This window comes from Labrus mixtus, chromosome 5, assembly GCF_963584025.1.
Source record: "Labrus mixtus chromosome 5, fLabMix1.1, whole genome shotgun sequence".
Taxonomy (NCBI): domain Eukaryota; kingdom Metazoa; phylum Chordata; class Actinopteri; order Labriformes; family Labridae; genus Labrus; species Labrus mixtus.
The window spans coordinates 3,948,187-3,966,191 of record NC_083616.1 but is presented as its reverse complement, the minus strand read 5'-3'; the positions used below and the strand labels follow the sequence as shown (position 1 = coordinate 3,966,191).

The following is an 18,005-nucleotide window of genomic DNA, read 5'->3' as shown; positions in this document are numbered from 1 at the left end:
ACGTATTAATGCAGGCTTATCGAATATGTTGGTGTGTGTGCTGCTATCTGAACCGACCCTCTCAGTTCTGCTGTGACCTTTACAAACTCTTGGCAAAAGAAATGTCTTGCTCATTCAGACATGCATAATTGGATTATTACTATTAAAGGCATTCTACAGGAATGTGACACCGACATATGCAGGCAAACACACACATAAAACATACACACACACACACACACACACACACACACACACACACACACACACACACACACACTATGTCAAACAACAGAAGATATATCTGAGCCCTGGAGAAAGGGAGGTCTAATCCCAAACATCAATCTATCTATTATATTCTGTGATCCAACCATGTATTAATAAAGCCGTGTTTACACGTCAACATTCAGTGAGAAACTCTGATTTAACCACACACAGCTTTCAGAGATCAAAGCACCTACACACATACACACACCTCGGCAAATTGTACCTCACGAGGTTTCTGCCATCAGGAGTACAAGGGATGTTTTATAACTTGTGTTAAAGAATAATAACTAGTCACTTATCATGGCGTAACTACGGAAGCCCTGAGAGGCAAATGAGAAAAAAGTTAACCAATAAAAACAGGTAAACATTTCCGCAGAAGAGAAAAAAGAGTTACTTACTACACCTGTCAAACATTTTTTTTTGCTGCTTGTATTGTCTAAAAAGAGGTTATTTATCTAAGTAAATAAAGTTCCTGGGAACATTGATTTTAACTTTGAGACATAAAAATGCAAAACTTTCTTTTACCATCATCTCAGATCAAATCAAATGAACACCTACTTTTAGGTACTAAAATCTTAAAAAGAGCTCATGTACCTCGGACTCAAAATTGACACTTTTTTGCACAGCCTAAAAGGACCTTCAGATAGGTTGTGGTGTGATGCGGGCTCACACAGAGAAGGGGCGGAGCGTACGCACACATCGCGTCCATCATCGCTAGGCGATGGAAACAATTGCTGGGAAAGTAGCGACTTTTTGGATGCACAATGGATCTGTCCTTTATCTGTCCTTTTTCAGTAGAAAGCCCAACAGACAGGATTTAGGGGAGTTAAGGCTCACCGAGGAGCTGACGCTCTATGACGACTCTTTCAGGTGTACTTCCGGCTGAGTAGGGAACGATTTGACAGCCTCTTGGGGAGAGTTTCACCAAGACTCACGAGAATGAGGACAAACTTCAGGCAGCCGGTCACTCTGGGGACTTGTCTGAAGTGGTCTTTTTTGTTGTGATCTGATCTGATATGGGCGGCAGTAGCTCTGTGGGCGGCAGTAGCTCAGTCTGTAGGGACTTGGGTTGGGAATCGGAGGGTCACCGGTTCAAGTCCTGGCACAGACCAAGTCCAGAAATTGGTCTGGTAGCTGGAGAGGTGCCAGTCCACCGCCTGAGCACCGCCAAGGTACCCCTGAGCAAGGCACCCAACCCCCCCCACCAGCTCAGGAGCACCCACTGTGGGCAGCCCCCTCACTCTGAGACCCCTCCATTAGTGCATGTCCATAGGATCCTGTTTGTGCATGTGTATTTCAGCCTATGTTTGTGTAGCATGTTAACTAGACAGAGTGTAAAAAGAAATTTCCCCTCATGGGATCAATAAAGTATAAATTAATCTTCCATCTTTTTTGATGCGCCTAAGTTTTAGCACATAGCGCTGCGCCTACGTTTTGAATGTGTCATCAAGTGATCCATATAATTTATCATTTTTTGGTAGATAATGTACCAGACAGATGTACCATTTAAGTGATCTCTTCAGTGCTTCTACCTGTTGTTCATCTGGTCTGAAGGATACATTCAGGCTTTGATGAGATCACTTCACTTTTCTTATCGTGCTGCTCTGACCTGACTGAGGCTGTTCAACATTTGAAGTACATCTGCCAGCCAGTCAATAAATGAGGCCTTCCAAAGGTCAAGTACTGAGGGTCCATGTACACTACAGGCTACATCACGTCTCAATGTTATCTAAGTGATGCTTAGGGTTCAGATTAACTGCAGGTAGAAAACATTTACACGAGGTGGAATGACATATACTGTCACACACAGGGTCAATTTACCATCTACAGTGTAAGGCCCCGTGTTCACCTAACGTTTTTTTCTGAGCGCCACCTTTTGTCAGTTGTTTTCAATGAGGAGAGAGCGTTCTCAGCAGAAGGCGGCCGACTGGAGAAAAAGGGCAGCGTCTTTTTTAAGGAGTGCTCAGCCTTTTTGGTGCGGCCACTCAGAGCGCACAAGTTAAAAATCTTTCAACTTTTCAGAAAGGCTCTGTTGACGTCTCAAGCGCTCTTTTACAAATGTTTGATATTTCCTGTATTTTAGCCGCCTATGGATCGTGTCTTGTACCAACATCCTCTTTGCTCCGTGTCTGATCCGGTAAAAAAACGATCTCAGATAAAACATGAGCCATATAAAACCGTGTCGGTCATACAGCGAACGTTGTCAACGGACTGTTGTCATAGAGACAGGAGGGACGTGCAGCGCTTTTCTTCTCAGCGCACACACGCTTCATGCAAACAGGTGGACACGGGGCTTTACAGCACTCCTATAAGCGCACACATAGTGTTAGTGGTGGGACAGGTTGCTCTGTCATCATCAGGAGATTAATCAGGGAGGGTTCAGCACCACACAGCACAGCACAGGACAGCCAGGAAACAGTACCTCTCCATCACGGTGGCTTCCTCCTGCTCTCTTTTCCGTCTCTTTCTTTCAGCAATGCCTCGAAAAGCCCTGCCAGGACGTCAAAGCGTTTAGTGGTTTTTATGGGGAAATATAATTTTTTACTTTTATTTTAACGGCCCCTGAACTAGCACAGAAAGTTTTTGTCTGAACCCAAACTGACCCAAGGGGTAGAAACCTGTACAGAACTTACCTGAGTTACTGCAGAAATCCCTTACACAATAGTTCTGAATCTGTTTTCTGAGATCTGTGGCGCAGTAAAGAAGTCTGCAAATCTACAAATGGGGTTCAGATTCATGCACATTTGTACGAGATTAATTGTGCAGGTTGATTATTTTGTACTACAGCAGTTAATATGCATGACGCTGCATCAAGAAAGCCTTGAGATTTCCATGATGCACTTGCCAAACTATATCAAATAAAGGGCTCTATAAAACTGGTTCGTTTGCATGTCTTGCCGACAAAGCTGACACATTTGAACTTTTTACAAATCTGCATCATGATGATGTATAATTTGGCAGCCTGTCAAAACTGTTTATTGCAGTTACACCAACACTAATCTGTTCTTGATGAGTTCATATATTTAGTAAGATTGCAGAAGACTTGTGACTTGTCAAATACAGTTTAAAAAAAAGATCCCATGGCCAAGTTTGTCGTGCAGGTCAAAATCTAGCATCGCTGTTGGTCTGGATACTGCATAAGATTTGGGAGTGTAAGGCTACATTCTTCTTTCTTACTTGGCCATGATAGCGACAACAGATGACCGATTTAAATCCCCTTCAGGACTTGTTGGGTTCAGGCATGATTTTAAGGTTCCAGTTTTGGTTACACGGGGTCAATGACAGCAGGGTTTAAGGTAAGGGTTTTTATTTCCATATGGGTTAGTAAGGGGGTTAGGTTTGCTGAGCGATAAGAGTTAGCAGCAGAGACGTTACATCCACCAGAGGCAAAGACAAGGAGGGTATTACTAAATAGTTGACGTACACACACACACACACACACACACACACACACACACACACACACACACGGATCACAATCAACAAGGGATCAACAAGAAGAGACACTAAGAAGGTGTTACCAGGAAATGCACTTTCCACTATTCAACATGGCTTTACGACATCATCACTTCTGCTGAGTTAGCCGATCCATTCCTACTACTCGCATTGTAAACTCATTTAAATATTAATTTTGAGGTACTCTATGTTGTGTGTGTCCATTATTTCCACAAGTGTGTCAGTGTGTGTGTCCTTCCCTCAGGGGACATGTGATGGCTCAGACAGGTTGTCAGACTCAATGAGAATCATCTGTGACAACGTATGTCAGAGACTGACTGACAGGCAGACAGCTGATGAGCTCTGGGATGACGAAGAGAGCGCTGCAATTACTGGAGCCTGTGCAGTGCAGTGGACACAAAGGCCTCCATATAGCTGAGCCTCTGCACTGCATTCAGGTTACATCACTTTGTGCCCCTCATAAACTCCATTACTTTCTCATCCTTCTTCCCAGAAAAAGTTGAACATGTTCTAAGTGAGTCAGCCCGTCGCTCTCTCTGCCATCTGTCCTCTCCAGAAAGTCGGAGAGCTTGGAGCCCTCTTCCTTGTTTTTGGACTTAAAGCGATCCAGCAGATATCCATCAGATATCTGGCAAAGTTCTCCAAGAACCAAAAAAAAATCTTCCTGTGAAGTGAAAACACACACTGCTCATAGCCACTTTATAAAATCAGATCATGTTCTTCTCAAATTACAAATGCTATTGCTCTTGTCAGAGGTGCTCCTTGTCAACAGGCAAGGCAGGCAACCCCAGACCAGCAGGGGCCCCCCCCGAGGGGGACAAAGTTTAAACAACAGAAGTGGCTAAAAATGTTGAAAGTTTGCAATGACAGTTCGAAATTTACCTTCCTAAACGGGCCCCGCCTGAAAGCCCTCACTCTGTTGCACTGCTTAACGTTTCGACTTCCGCTATTATTACACTATGACGCTTGTTCTTTGACAGTTAAATGTATTTATATTTAGAAATTAAAAGGTTTTTACTTTTCTTTAAATTCAAGTATTCATTACATAATGGTGATGAACCATAGACTGTAAATATTAATGTTTGAAGCCTGAGTGACGTCACCTATCTGTTCCTGCAGGGGGCTCTGGAGGATCATCGGCAGCAGCCACCATGTTGGAAATCCTGTCTCAACCTAACTTTCAGTCAACCTAACGAGCTAAGAGCTGCCCTTGACAAACCGTTACATCACGCCCACCTGTCAATCATGTCAGCTACATGCCTAACTATGCCTAACAAGTATCGTTCTTCAAATCATAACACAGACGTTTTTTTTTTATTCAGCCCCAGGGTGCTGGTGGGACAGTGGTTAGTGCGCGCGCCCCATGCTTTAGTCCTCCAAGCGGGCAGACCAGGATCAAATCCCACCCGTTGCCCCCCTCCCAGATGTCATTCCCCACTCTCTCTCTCTCTCTGATTTCCAACTCTATCCACTGTCCTATCTCTCCATTAAAGGCACAAAAAGTCAAAAAATAAATCTTGGAAAAAAATAAAAAATTCACCCCCTGTACAGTGTGTGTCAGTGATGACAATAACTAATCAGACCTATTTCGTTTTTGTACCAGGCTGTAAACATGATTATTTATGCTGTAAAAACGGCTTTTTTGCCTGTGATGTGTATGTGACTTCCTGTGTTCCTGGAGCCAGCCTCCAGTGAACACTCGACGAACTGCAGGATTTTACACTTCCGCTTGTGATGAACTCTGCTTGGAGGGCCCCCTGTGAATTTTTGCCTTGGGCCCCATCTGACTCCACTGAATCACCACTGGCTTTTGTGATATTGTTTCTGAAATACTTTGAAAAGGCTCAGGCTTTTAAGTCACTTTAAGACAAAAACTGTGTTATTTATGAAAGGTTTCATTCAAATACAGTATTTTCTCTAGATTTTCTCCAGGCCTATTTGAGGGTCTGGACCAGTGGTTCTCAACTGATGGGTCGGGACCCCAAAGTGGGTCGCAGAGTAGCTTTTTCACGGTCGCTAATGTGTGCCTGGAAAATAAAATTGTGTCAAAATGTCTCTTAACCCCTTTTTACACGTTTGTTTTGTTCCATTCCCTTACATGTTGTCTACCGCCTGATGTCCAATCTGCACAACTGTTCATTAAATAAATGTGATTGGTTGAAAAATATCAGAAAATTTGGTTCATAACTGTTCATGAAGAAGTTGGTGGTGGGTCATAAGGCTCATTTGCTATTTACTCATCGTGAGTGCTGGAAGATCCATGCATTGAGTTCTTGTCATTATTAAGATGATAGACAGTTTTACTTCCACGACCTCGTTTACTCGTTTATGGCAGCAGTAGCTCAGTCTGTAGGGACTTGGGTTGAGAAATGGAGGGTCACCGGTTCAAGTTCCGGTGCAGACCAAATATGGAAGTTGGTCTGGTAGCTGGAGAGGTGCCAGATCACCTCCTGAGCACTGCCGAGGTGCCCTTGAGCAAGGCACCGAACCCCCTCCCCACCATCAGCTCAGGAGCGCCCGCTGTGGGCCGCTCCGTCACTCTGGCTTCTCTCCATTAGTGCATGTCCATAGGATCCTGTTTCTGCATGTGTGTGTATATTTCAGCCTATGTGTGTGTTCATGACTACAGAGTGTAAAAACTGAAATTTCCCCTTGCGGGGATCAATAAAAGTTAATCTTAATCTTAATCTTATTTAAATCGGGTTGTGACTCATTTACACATTCACAGTCCTACATCTGCCCTGCACTTCACTTTCATATCGACTCAACCTGAAACTTCAAACACCCAGTCCAGCAGACACCGAGGTTCAGGGGGTTAAAGGGCACAGCAGACTGCATAGCACAAAGCCACATGAGGAAGGGAAAATCAAAGGTTTGAGACATGTTAGCTAACTGATACAGTGAGAAAGGAAGAGCAACAAGGGAGAGGGAGTGGGGGCGGTTGAAAGAGTTACTCACGATATTCTACAGTCGTGGTTTGGAGGGCCGCCACATTCAGAAGAGAAGAAGAAGAAGAAGAAGAGGGAACAAAAGAAAAGAGAAGTTAGCAACAGGGCCAGCCAGATACTCACCACAAACACACCAGAGAGCTGCTTTATGATGCAGTGAGCCAACAAAAATCACCTCCAGTTGAAAAGTCATTACTACAAACTTAAATACTATCAGTGAGCGAGGACAGACTGATACATCCGATGGTAATGGAGGAAAGAAGTGAGGACAAGTGATGAGACACTTACTGAGCTGATCGAGGAGTGACCACATACAGTAACTTACTGTACAATGAATCAAACTGCAATACATCCAGCTTAGTCGAGGGGATAAGACCCTAACTAGTCTGCAACTGTAATCAAAGGCCAATAAGTCTGACCCTAATACAGACACAGGCAGACGGCAAAAGAAATATGGAGGACAGACGCTGACGTATGGATGGAGATGCAGGAACATAGGAGAGGTGATTTGGCATGGCCGTCATCCTTCGCTCCATAACATTCAACAATATTGTTGTAGTTTAAATTTAGAATAAAATATTTAATTATGGATCTCTGTCAGAGGTAGATTTAAAGGTATCAACAAGTTGTAGTGACGTCACTTTTGAATTTACTTGACCTTACTTACTTTAAGTGACCATGAAATGAGAAATTGGCAAAATCTTCATGATTAAAGCGAAGAGTTAGCGACAGCACTCGTTCAGTCTACAATGAGGTTTGTAACATGATGAGTTGATCAGCATTTTTTAGTGTTTATCCGAATCCTAGTTTTTAAGTCATTAGAGTCCAAAGCTAAATAAATTAAGCTAGGTGCAGCACTAATGTTTGACACTTTAATTCATAAACACGTCAATTCATCAGACTCAATAGTTTCTATCTTTTAAGGTAACCGTGAGGAAAACGACTTTGCTGGAAGCAGATTTAGTTTTGCCCAGTTTACATTTTTCAAGGTCACTGAAGCAAATGGCATCAGAGAGAGTCCAATTAGTGGAGGTCGATATGGGAAAAAAATATCACAATATATTTATGGAAAGATCACAATCAGAATTTGAACACAGCACTTCTTCATACTGCTCTTAAAGACTTGCAAGTAACCGACCGGTTCAACCAAACGTATTCCCTGGTACATTTTTTTTTAAATAAGTTTGGTCTATTTGAAATATGTCTTTGTCTTCAGCAACAACCTGTTGCTCAATGCATGAAGTAGGTCAATATTTACCAATCAGGAGAGGGGAGGGGTCTGGAGGTCTCCCACAGAACATTTTTATTACCATATGTTTTTGTAACTTGCATTCTGATCATTCTTCATGCACAGTTTGAGCATTTTCTGCACCACTTTCAAATGATGGTTTGGTATTGTATATTTTCATTGTGTCTTTAAATCTCCTCGGGAACACAGGAGAGGGGAGGGTGGAGATCATGGTGGGTGAGCATCGACTGTCTGAGGTTAGTAATTAATAGATCTGGGTGAGAGGGGATCATTAAGTAGTCGTGAAGAGGAACTCTAAAGAAACTTCATTTTCCATGTACCATACAAAGGAACTGGATGAGGAATAGATGAAAATCAAAAGGTTAAACGAGAACATTTAATAAGTCATTTAATTTGAACTCAATGATTATTTAAAAAAAAAAATTACAAATCTCTCTCTCTCTCTCTCTCCTTCATTGGGTTGCTAGGTTTTGTTATTTTAGTTTGAGCCTTTGAGTTTAGTTATTTTTGGTTCAGGAGGCACTAGAGGTTTTCAAACATAAAAATTAAAGTATTTTGAATATCCTTTTCATGCGTTATTTTTAAAATATATTTCATCATATGGAATAATTTTATTCTGTCAAATAGAACATTCAAATACTGACAGTGTCTGAAATCACATGTCAGAGAGGAGCCTGACAGGCCAGTGTAAAAGAGGACAACTACAAACGTTTAATACTGAATTAAAACATTCTGTGCTGGCTTTAAAATGTCGTTTGAGCAGAGACTGGAGAACATGTGAAAGCTCATTAAGACTCTGTGTTCGCAAACGCTGAGCTGAAAGTCCTGGAACGAGAAAAGGCTGAGCCGCATGCTGCCAACGCTGGCGGTGCAGTATGACCGTGTGATGAACAGAGTGGGAGTGAAGGCGGATTTCCATGTCATACTCACGCCTGCATGGTGGTGGTGGCTGTCTGAAAGCTGAACATATTCTCTTTGGGGAACCAGCTATTAGGATTGTCTTCTGTAAACAAAGAGAACACAAGAAAGGTGTGGCATCAGTAAGTCAGCAATCCAAGAACGGGGGGGGCCTACAATTAGTGGAGGAGGCGACTGGATGCACAAGAGTGTGAAGACTTTGACACGTCTATTGTTGAATGGAATGAAATACACCGTCTCCTAATGTTGTATTTCTTCAGCCTACAATGTATATCATATAAATCTAGACATCACAAACTGTAGGTTTTAACATAAACAAAAAGATCTACAAGTCCCCCATCTCTTCAGTTTTCATGCAGCATCCATTTTTTACCTCTGTCATCAGTGGACCCTCTGTCCTCGCTGTACATCCTCTCCAGTTTCTTGCGGGGCTTCCCACCCTCCCGGGGTGGAGTATCCAGGTCGAGGGAGCGCTGGCTTTGACACGGAGCCCGGATACAGTCCACACAGTCCGGGGTGTACTCCTCCCTGGACCCCCCTCTCCTCATCCCCCAGTCCCGGATGTTGCTGGCGCTCCCAGAGCTCTGAAGTGGCTGAGACGATGACGGCGCGCCCCCTTGCTGCTGGTGGCTATGATGATGGTTGCTGCGGTGATGGCTGCTACGGTGATGGCCGCCGCGTGTGGCTGTTGCCGACGGCTGGCTGGTGCAGGAGGGGTTGTGGGATGCAGAGGTAGGGGCCTGGAGCAGAGGATGCTCCCGGGAGCCCTTCAGCACCTCGAGCTCCAGGCTCTCCTCACTACCGCGGTTCCCCAGGGTCATTCCTCCTTCCCTGGTGATTGTGTACACCCTGGCCGGCTTCACCAGCACACTACCCTCTGTGCCTCTGTCCTCTGTGGAGAGGCTGCGCTCAGAAGAGAGTCGTCGTTTGTTGGGGCCAACAGGAGCTTCAGCCTGGGCGGTGCTGGCCTGAGGAGGAGGCGGTGGATTAGCACTGGGATTGGATTGGCAGGGCTGGTTGGTTTTAGTTATTGGCAAACCGCGGCTCTGTTGTGGAATATCGTTTTTGTGCAAGCGGCTGACGTCTGGAGAGTCGCAGTCCTGTCCAGGAAAGGTGTCAGACAAAAGATGATCTGGAGATAGAGGAGAAAAAAACAACAGAACAAACGACAAGAAGTGATGTGAATGCTGACAAAGCCACAGATAATTGTAGTGTCTGTAATTTATGCAGCCTTTGTAAACAAGTATCAAATAAACCCAGAAGTCAGTCCTGCAGGTCATAAAGGATGCTCCATACAGATTAAGCAGCTGAGATGCTGCAGGCGTGTAACTCAGTGTAAACTCATGGGAATGAGTGTCTATTTAATGCAATCTGTGCTGTGAGTCACTGTAAACAGAGAGTGATACTGCCTAACTGAGCAGAAAGCCATAGAAAATCACATTCACAGTCCAATTCTGAGATTTGTTTCAGTGGCATTTTTCCTTTCTATGCCTGTCCTGTATAAGATTAAAGTAAAGACTTTATTTAATAAGGACCTCGCCCTTTTGTTTGAAAATTGAAGCAGATGCAGAAGTGCCTCATACTTGAGTTTTTATAACATTGTCCATGGGGCAACTAGACTAGATGCAAACTCCAACAAGTCACTCAATTATAAATTGAAACATTTCCCTTGAGTTCACGGTCTCATCTGCTTCATTGAATTCTACCTCAATAAACCAAAATATAAAGTCCCATTCAGAGACACTTCATAGTCCATTGTATGTGGCGACTTGTGATTGACATAAGACTGTCCCAACAGGATACTGGTGGATATCCTCTCCCTACTCCAAATGTTCTTACGTCTGGCTCCAAAAATGCAAGATAGTAAGGACCAAATTGCATAACCACAGGCTTCAAAAGTTGTAGTTTACCAACCAATGGGTGAAGTCACAACTTTTCCTTGCAGAAATAGATAATGTCAAACACTTTGGAACAAAACGTGAAGCTGATTGTTAAACTGCTGCACTTATTAATCTGCAAATCTAACTAACCATCACTTGTTTGCCTGAATAATAAGAAGCAAAAAAAAAACAATAAGTTCAAAGTTAATGTTTTTGTACAACTCAAGATAAACTGTACTTTCCCTTGCTGGGACATGATGCTGTTATTTTTTATTTTTTGCATGAAATTGGCAACACCTGAACCTGCTGTTCCTCACTGATGCTCAGTGTTGTTAGAATCTGATTTTATTTTCCCAGAGTCCGTGTGCCACCTACCTGCTCCGTTGCGGTTCTCTGTGTTTGTGTTGGACAGGTAATCTCCGAACGCTCTGGCTGCTCTGTAAAAAACACAACACAGTGAAGATTACAGCACAACTACTTACGTCCAAACACAGAGACATCAAGAGTCAAGGACTCACAAGATTCTTCTTCACATAAGCCGTCCGTCTGAGCTTTCTTAGTGAATATGGCCTTGTCATATCAGACATTACATGCCTCAGCAGCACAGCAGACAGTAGAAAGAGTCTCACTAAGGTAACATTATGTTCCCATACAGGGACTGGAGGTAGGAACAGCTTGGAAGCTACAGCTTGTCTGAGGCTCCATAGGGGCAGTGACACAGCATGTGCCAGCCATAAAGACAGGAAATATGTGCAGGCGTGACATATCATCAGGAGAAGTGAGGGACCGGCACTAACGATGGGACAGACCGTCTGGTGTATAAAACACTATTTCATCTCTTACATAGTAGTTGCCCTTTTCTCTCAGGTTTTATCCAGGTGTCACTCGTTCAGCCCCCCCGCTTCATGGACAACAACCACAAAGATCAGAAGGATCATTCATTTAAAGCACGCCCACTTTTAGCCGTGGTGAAAACCAAACATGTGTTCAACTCTGAGCTTCTCATCCACAAGGTCTTTATGATTCATTGTTTTAAAAAAAGCAAATCCTACACAGCACACGATTGGACCAATCAACACTCTCTTCACCTTTAATATGTATGATCAGACAGTCAGAGTCATGCCAGGCCCAGGAGAGACGACAAGTGCTCTGTACCAGAGCAGACGAACAACAAACTCCAATCTAAGCTATTTGTCCCAACCATCCATTTTCTTCCGCTAAGCTATTTGTATTTGTCGTATTTCTGGTCAACAATATGTCATTACACTTATTTTAAGTCACATTCATCAGAAAAGTCCAGTGGTCACACCCACTCATTCCTTCATGACGTCAACATCACCTGCACATCATACAGTATACGTATGCTACACACACACACACACACACATACACACATACACACAAACAATGATTAGCAAGTAAAGCTAGTTATTCAGAGCGACGACTCGAGTAGCGTCAATGAAACTTTTGCGACAGAAATAATATTTGAAGTGGAGGACTTATCTCCTCCAGAATCTCCTGTAAACCACGACCACTGCGGACAACAACAAAGCTGTATCAGTTTGAATCTGTTTGCACAGAGAGGGGCAGGAGAGGATGGGTGATGTCTCTAAATGGGTCGGTGACGAGAGTTGGCACCACATATGTCACCTGCCTCCAGATCAGCCAAGTTATGGGAAAACATTTGACTCACACCAGCTGAGTATGGAATGACATCATCGTTTGTTTTATAGTCAGATACAGACTGCTCCTGCTGACCAACATACCGACATACTGACTATTCATGAAAGATATAGGCCACACACACACACACACACACACACACACACACGCACACACAAACCACACACACACACACACACACACACAAGAGACACACACCTATATAAGGACATTAAATCATCACTCCCCACCCACTCACTCTGACCTGTCTTTCTTACCATCTGCACACACACACACACACACACACACACACACACACACACACACACACACACACACACACACACACACACACACATACACTGTCCCTCATCATCAGCGTGTGTGCATGTGGAGCAGCATGAAGAAAAAATAAACAGGCTACACACATACTAAGTCACAGCACGCTCTCTCCATATACACATGGCTGAATCTCAGGGGAACGGCGTTGAAATGGAATTGCTGTGTTGTTGCTGTACCATATATGCCATCCTGCTACGACACTCTAAGTAATTAAATATGAGGCGGCACGTGCAACCGTGGCGCTCCCCATGAAAAGCTCCCCATCCAGCCTAAAACAAGAGAGAGGAGGAGGAGGGAGGAAGAGGGGGGGGGGGGGGGCACAGGAAAAAATGCAATCATCTCTGATCTATCTGCCTGACTCTGTGCACTTCTTCCAATAAAAATTCCATATGCTTTCCTGAGAGGGGAAGGGGTGCCAAAACACGTTGCAGCTCACAGAAGACAAACGCTGCCGCCTTCCACGCTAACACAGACTGAATCTAAAACAATCTACATTTTTGTTAAAGTTAACACTGTTGGTGAAGTTGATAAATCATTTCAAATAGTGTAAATGAGAACTTAAGATCTAGTATGACGCACAAGAGCTGGTAATGCTGTGTCAGGTCTCGGAGAGGGTAAATAATTCAGTTTGCTCTAATTAACCAGAGAGACACATCACGGATTTATCTATTTGTGTGTGTGTGTGTGTGTGTCTGTGTGTTTCTCTGCACTGCATGTCGCAGCTTAAAAAAACCCAAAATAAACTACCTTTTAAAATATCCATATCTGTATCAATTTCATGCTTTCCATCACAGGATGTGACTTGTAATTTTTTACCAACCAAAATAATATCACAAAATGTAACTTAGTTAAAAGTGATCACACGAGACATTTATATCCCAGAACACAACTCACAAAGACACCTTTATGGCACAAGTGACCCTGACCTTTTAATGTGTAGCAATCAAACTCAGATGAGTTAAGGCTCGAGTCCAAGAGGGCGTCTGTGTCAAATAATAGGCTTATTCTCACCACTGTGTCACAGGAATTAGATCGATAAAATGTCCAGAATAGTGTTTATCATCACAGTGCAGTTTGTCTTTGACCTTGTTGGTTAAAAACCGTCCCACTTCATGTTATGATGCGCAGATAAACTCTGGGGTTATAGTAAAAAAAATGTTATTGATCTTAAAGGCACAGTACGTAGATTCCTCCACCAGGGGGCTCTCAATCAATACAATAACAAAACATGGCGTCAAGGGTGGCGGGGAATCCTGGGAGTTCTCTCTGCTTCATCCCCGATGAAAACAAACTCTGAGTCAAGATGAACTGGTGAAACCGACCACAGGAAGAGAATATGTCTAACGACCAGCTATGTATCCGAGTATAATTCACATGACGTTTTTATCACAGCAGCACATTCAGTAACAGTACGGCAGCTTTCAGCAGCAGCTCGCTCCTCCTTATGTAGCGGTTTTTGACATTACATCTGGTGTTTCCATGGCAACGATAAACATGTCTTTACTGTCATGGCGGCTCTGTAATTGCGGCCGCCATAACAAGCCACGTCCCGTTACAACTATAAAATTGTGGATTTCTCTGGCTTTGACAACTGTTGGGAATATTTGGAGTAATGTAAGTACTCAACTTAAAAAATATATAACATAGGTTTAGTCCATTTTTTGATTCATTCAGATATTTTAATGTTCTCATAAAACTCTACATATTGTACGCTTACAATATTTTTTGTGCATCTCTGAGTCCAAGTGGACATGTGCCAATTTCAAAGATAAACTCTCCAGGTGTTCCTTAAATATTGTTTTATGTATAAAAGATGCAGAGGCGGAAAGATGACCCTGGAAATTATGTTTGCATATCTGTTAGTTTATAAGCCCACAAAAAGATTCTCCCTCTGCTTCTCTTGAAGCGCCTCCACAGCCGGAGAAAAGGCTCTACATAAAAGTGCTTCACAGATACGCTCGGTCATGTCTCACTTTTTAAATGTATTCATTTATTTTTTTTACCCCTGAAGACTCTACAACACAAACCATCTAGCACTGTGCGTTTGACACATTCATTATATATCACGGTTTGTTCCTGCTGAGCAGCGTCCTGTGTGTTATTCCTCATCTCGCCCGAGCCCCACACAGCCACCGCGCCAGCATCTTTTTCCCGGTGTTTTGAGGGGATTTATCATACAGCATGTTTTCAGCCATGTGACATGAGGATGGGGGTTGGGTGGAGGGGGGGGGGAGGAAAGAAATAGCTCAGCAACAAGGGGGAGATGTGTTTATAAGACCGAAATAGAAAGTATGGAAGGAGGAGAGGAAAGTGGGATGAAGAAGGGATGCATCATAGCTAAGAAAATAACTCAGAATAAAGAGGTGAGGGATGATTGTGTGGTCTTATGAGCTGGTCACTGCAGGCTCTTTCTGTGTGTGGGGTGAGTGTACAGTATATGATCACATAAGGTTGGTGCAGGGTATCTGCTGCCTGGGGACACAAACAGAAGAGCCACTGAAGCACACATAGGAATAAAGTCTGAGTGGTTCTGCTTTTGTCCCTGTTCTTATGTCGTATATGTAACGTCAAACATCAAAACAGGACTAAATAAGAGGTTATACAGCACTTGAGGACTGTTAGGGTTTAAGTCCCTCAGTAATATTTTACTTACTTCACTTCAGGTGATGCCACTCAGGCCTCATAATGATACAGACAGTCTCGTAGTGAATTCATTAGCAGGGTTAATGTGAGCTGTTAGCTGCTACACATTTCAGGTTATATACTATACTGTTGGCAGATATATGGTTTCTTTATTGTGATCAATATAAATATAAAGTGTTTATGTTCAGTGTTAACAGTTCTGAAGAGTTAGTTAGTCCATCCATCCATTATGTCGACCGCTTTTCCCATTCGGGGTCGTGGGGTGTGCTGGTGGCGATTCCAGCTGTCATTGGGCGAGAGGCAGGGTTACACCCTGGACTGATCGCCAGCCAATCACATGGCTGACAGACAAACAGCCACACTCACATTCACACCTATGGGCAATTTAGAGTCACCAGTTAACCTAACGAGCATGTCTCTGGACTGTGGGAGGAAGCCTGAATGCCTGGAGAGAACCCCGACATGCAAAAAAAATAAAAGAATGCCGGAAGCCTTTTTTATCATTGTCACCCCTGCCCCTCAAATATCCCGAGTCCACCAGTGATGCTGTCAATCTCTTTACTGACCAGCTACTTATACTCCCTTTTAAGGGGGGCACCGATCTAATTGGCCAATCACAAACAGGTTGTTGACCTTGTGTTTACCAAACCACCAAGAGCGTGGGCCGGGCTTTGTTGCAAACTGGGAGGTAGTCATATACCTTGTAATTTGGTATGTGAACGACAGTGACTGGCTAAAAAGAAGTAAGGATAAAGTGTTAATAAGAGGCTCAAAAGGAAAGATGAGGGGGCATGAAATAAGACTTAAATCACAACCACAGCAAGGGAATGAGCCTTGCACAAAAGCGAGTTAATTGGTAATTCATGTTTTTAATTTCTTTCTTTTTCATCCTTCTGTTCTTTATTTTCATGTAGCAATTGAAGCTACATTTCTAATAAACTGCGCACTGTAACCTTACGTAGTGTGTGGCAATAATTGTTCACACACTTGCCTTCAAAGGAACAAGAATCAGCGCCTTGAACCCACCCAAATGCCTCTGTGTCTTTAACTCTGGGCACACAGTTACCTTCAAATAGAGAAGAGGGCGCTATGTACGGCTTGGAAAAGTACATTTGGCGGTATTCTATAATACAAATCTCTTTTGGCTGATATTGACTCAAAAGACCTCATCAGGCTCCAGCTGAGAGAGGGAGTAAGGCTAAGTATTGACCCTGCTGGGCCCTCCATGTTCCTTCCGCTCGCTGGGAGCTGATCACTTATACAGACCATAATTAGTGAGATCAATGAGGGGACTGCTAGCCATCTTACTGCTCAGCTACCTGCTGCGGTCGTCTCCTCTTAACAAAGGAGTCATGACCTCCTAGATAGTTATCTTTCACTAAATCAGACTGGCTCACCTTCGGCACAGTTGAGACTCAGCGAAGACGAGTGAAGGAGTTGGAGAGGAAAAGGGAAATAATGGGGTGGACGTAGGGTTAAATAAAATAATAAAACGGGCTGAATACTGGATTGACAATTTCTATATGTGATGGTGGTCACATTCTGACAAAGTAATATGCAGCACACAGACTAAAGAGAATATATAAGTGTTTTCAAACACGCAAAAAAACGTCTGAAATATTTGAGGAAAATGATCAGGGTGAGCTGCATATGTGAAAGCAAACATCCACATTTTTCCCCTCGACATTATACGACCCTGGCTAGTAAAATTTCCAAGGAGAGTCAGGGTAAGCTTCAGCAGGAAATATTCAGGAAAAATTACCATTTCGGACGCGCGGGAGGGGGTGATGTGATGTTTTTCATCACGCGACTAGTGAGCAACCAATGTGATGGTTATCACGTAATGAAGGTTCTGACTCTTCACTGCTTGTCAGCTACTCTTTGGTCGATGACTGTGAATACTGTACATCCACTAACACGTAACATTAATATAAAAGGCAGAAGCTGTCATTGTAGTGTTACAGTTCAGGGGCAGACTGCATGTTTAGGTTAAAGGAGCAGTATGTGACAGTGACAGGTAGCGTTTAAAAATATGTACTGCAGTCCAAATTCAAAAGATTAGAGAGCGCTGTCTCCCCCCGCCCCCACCTCTATAGAGTCAATGTGCATGCAGGTTGCCATATGGTGAACACTGTAGCTTCAGTGTTTAGCCAGCTCTGTATGGGTCTGTAAACCTTTCTGTGTTCTAACCTCTCTAAATTTTTCAAAAAGCATCTCCAATATTGATCCTAGTTTGAGCACGTTTCTGCTCGTGGAGCTTATTAGAAACATGCAGAGGCTTTTTAGGTCGGGTACAATCGCTTCTATCTGAACCACTTCTCTTGCTGCTTCCATCACTGCAACACCTGTTGGTTTGACCCGCCTATCTTCTCTGGTCCAAACAAATCCAGAGCATTCAGGACCAGAATCTAAAGTTAGAAGGAGGACATACTGGCTGCTGCATTGTTGTCAGAGAAGACAGCACTTCAACATAGCATGTTTCCTTCATGTCTGATCATATAGTAAGATCACTTTATCATTTAATTTAGTAGATATCTTACATATTGATCCTTTAAGCTCAGGTTGTCAAAGGGAATCAGGAGGAGATTGTTCTATACAGAATACATGTGAGTAATGAGGGCAGGATCAGTCTGGATCTTGTTGATGAAGAACAGTTTGTGT

General features: G+C 43.3%; 1 protein-coding gene and 1 long non-coding RNA gene across 2 annotated transcripts in view; one reads left to right on the top strand and one right to left on the bottom strand.

Moving 5' to 3' along the window:
* The window catches only part of LOC132973773 (uncharacterized), a 390,261-nt gene that overhangs the window by 227,183 nt on the left and 145,073 nt on the right, over window positions 1–18,005 (top strand). The window lies entirely within an intron of this gene.
* nsmfb (NMDA receptor synaptonuclear signaling and neuronal migration factor b) overlaps window positions 1–18,005 on the bottom strand; it is a 53,436-nt gene that overhangs the window by 27,957 nt on the left and 7,474 nt on the right. Inside the window, exons 2-6 of the mRNA XM_061037349.1 lie at window positions 11,073–11,134; window positions 9,191–9,949; window positions 8,830–8,902; window positions 6,661–6,666; window positions 2,669–2,737 (exon numbers count right to left, since the gene is read on the bottom strand). Of these exons, the coding sequence (XP_060893332.1) occupies window positions 2,669–2,737; window positions 6,661–6,666; window positions 8,830–8,902; window positions 9,191–9,949; window positions 11,073–11,134 (969 nt within the window). The remainder of the gene's footprint in view (window positions 1–2,668; window positions 2,738–6,660; window positions 6,667–8,829; window positions 8,903–9,190; window positions 9,950–11,072; window positions 11,135–18,005) is intronic.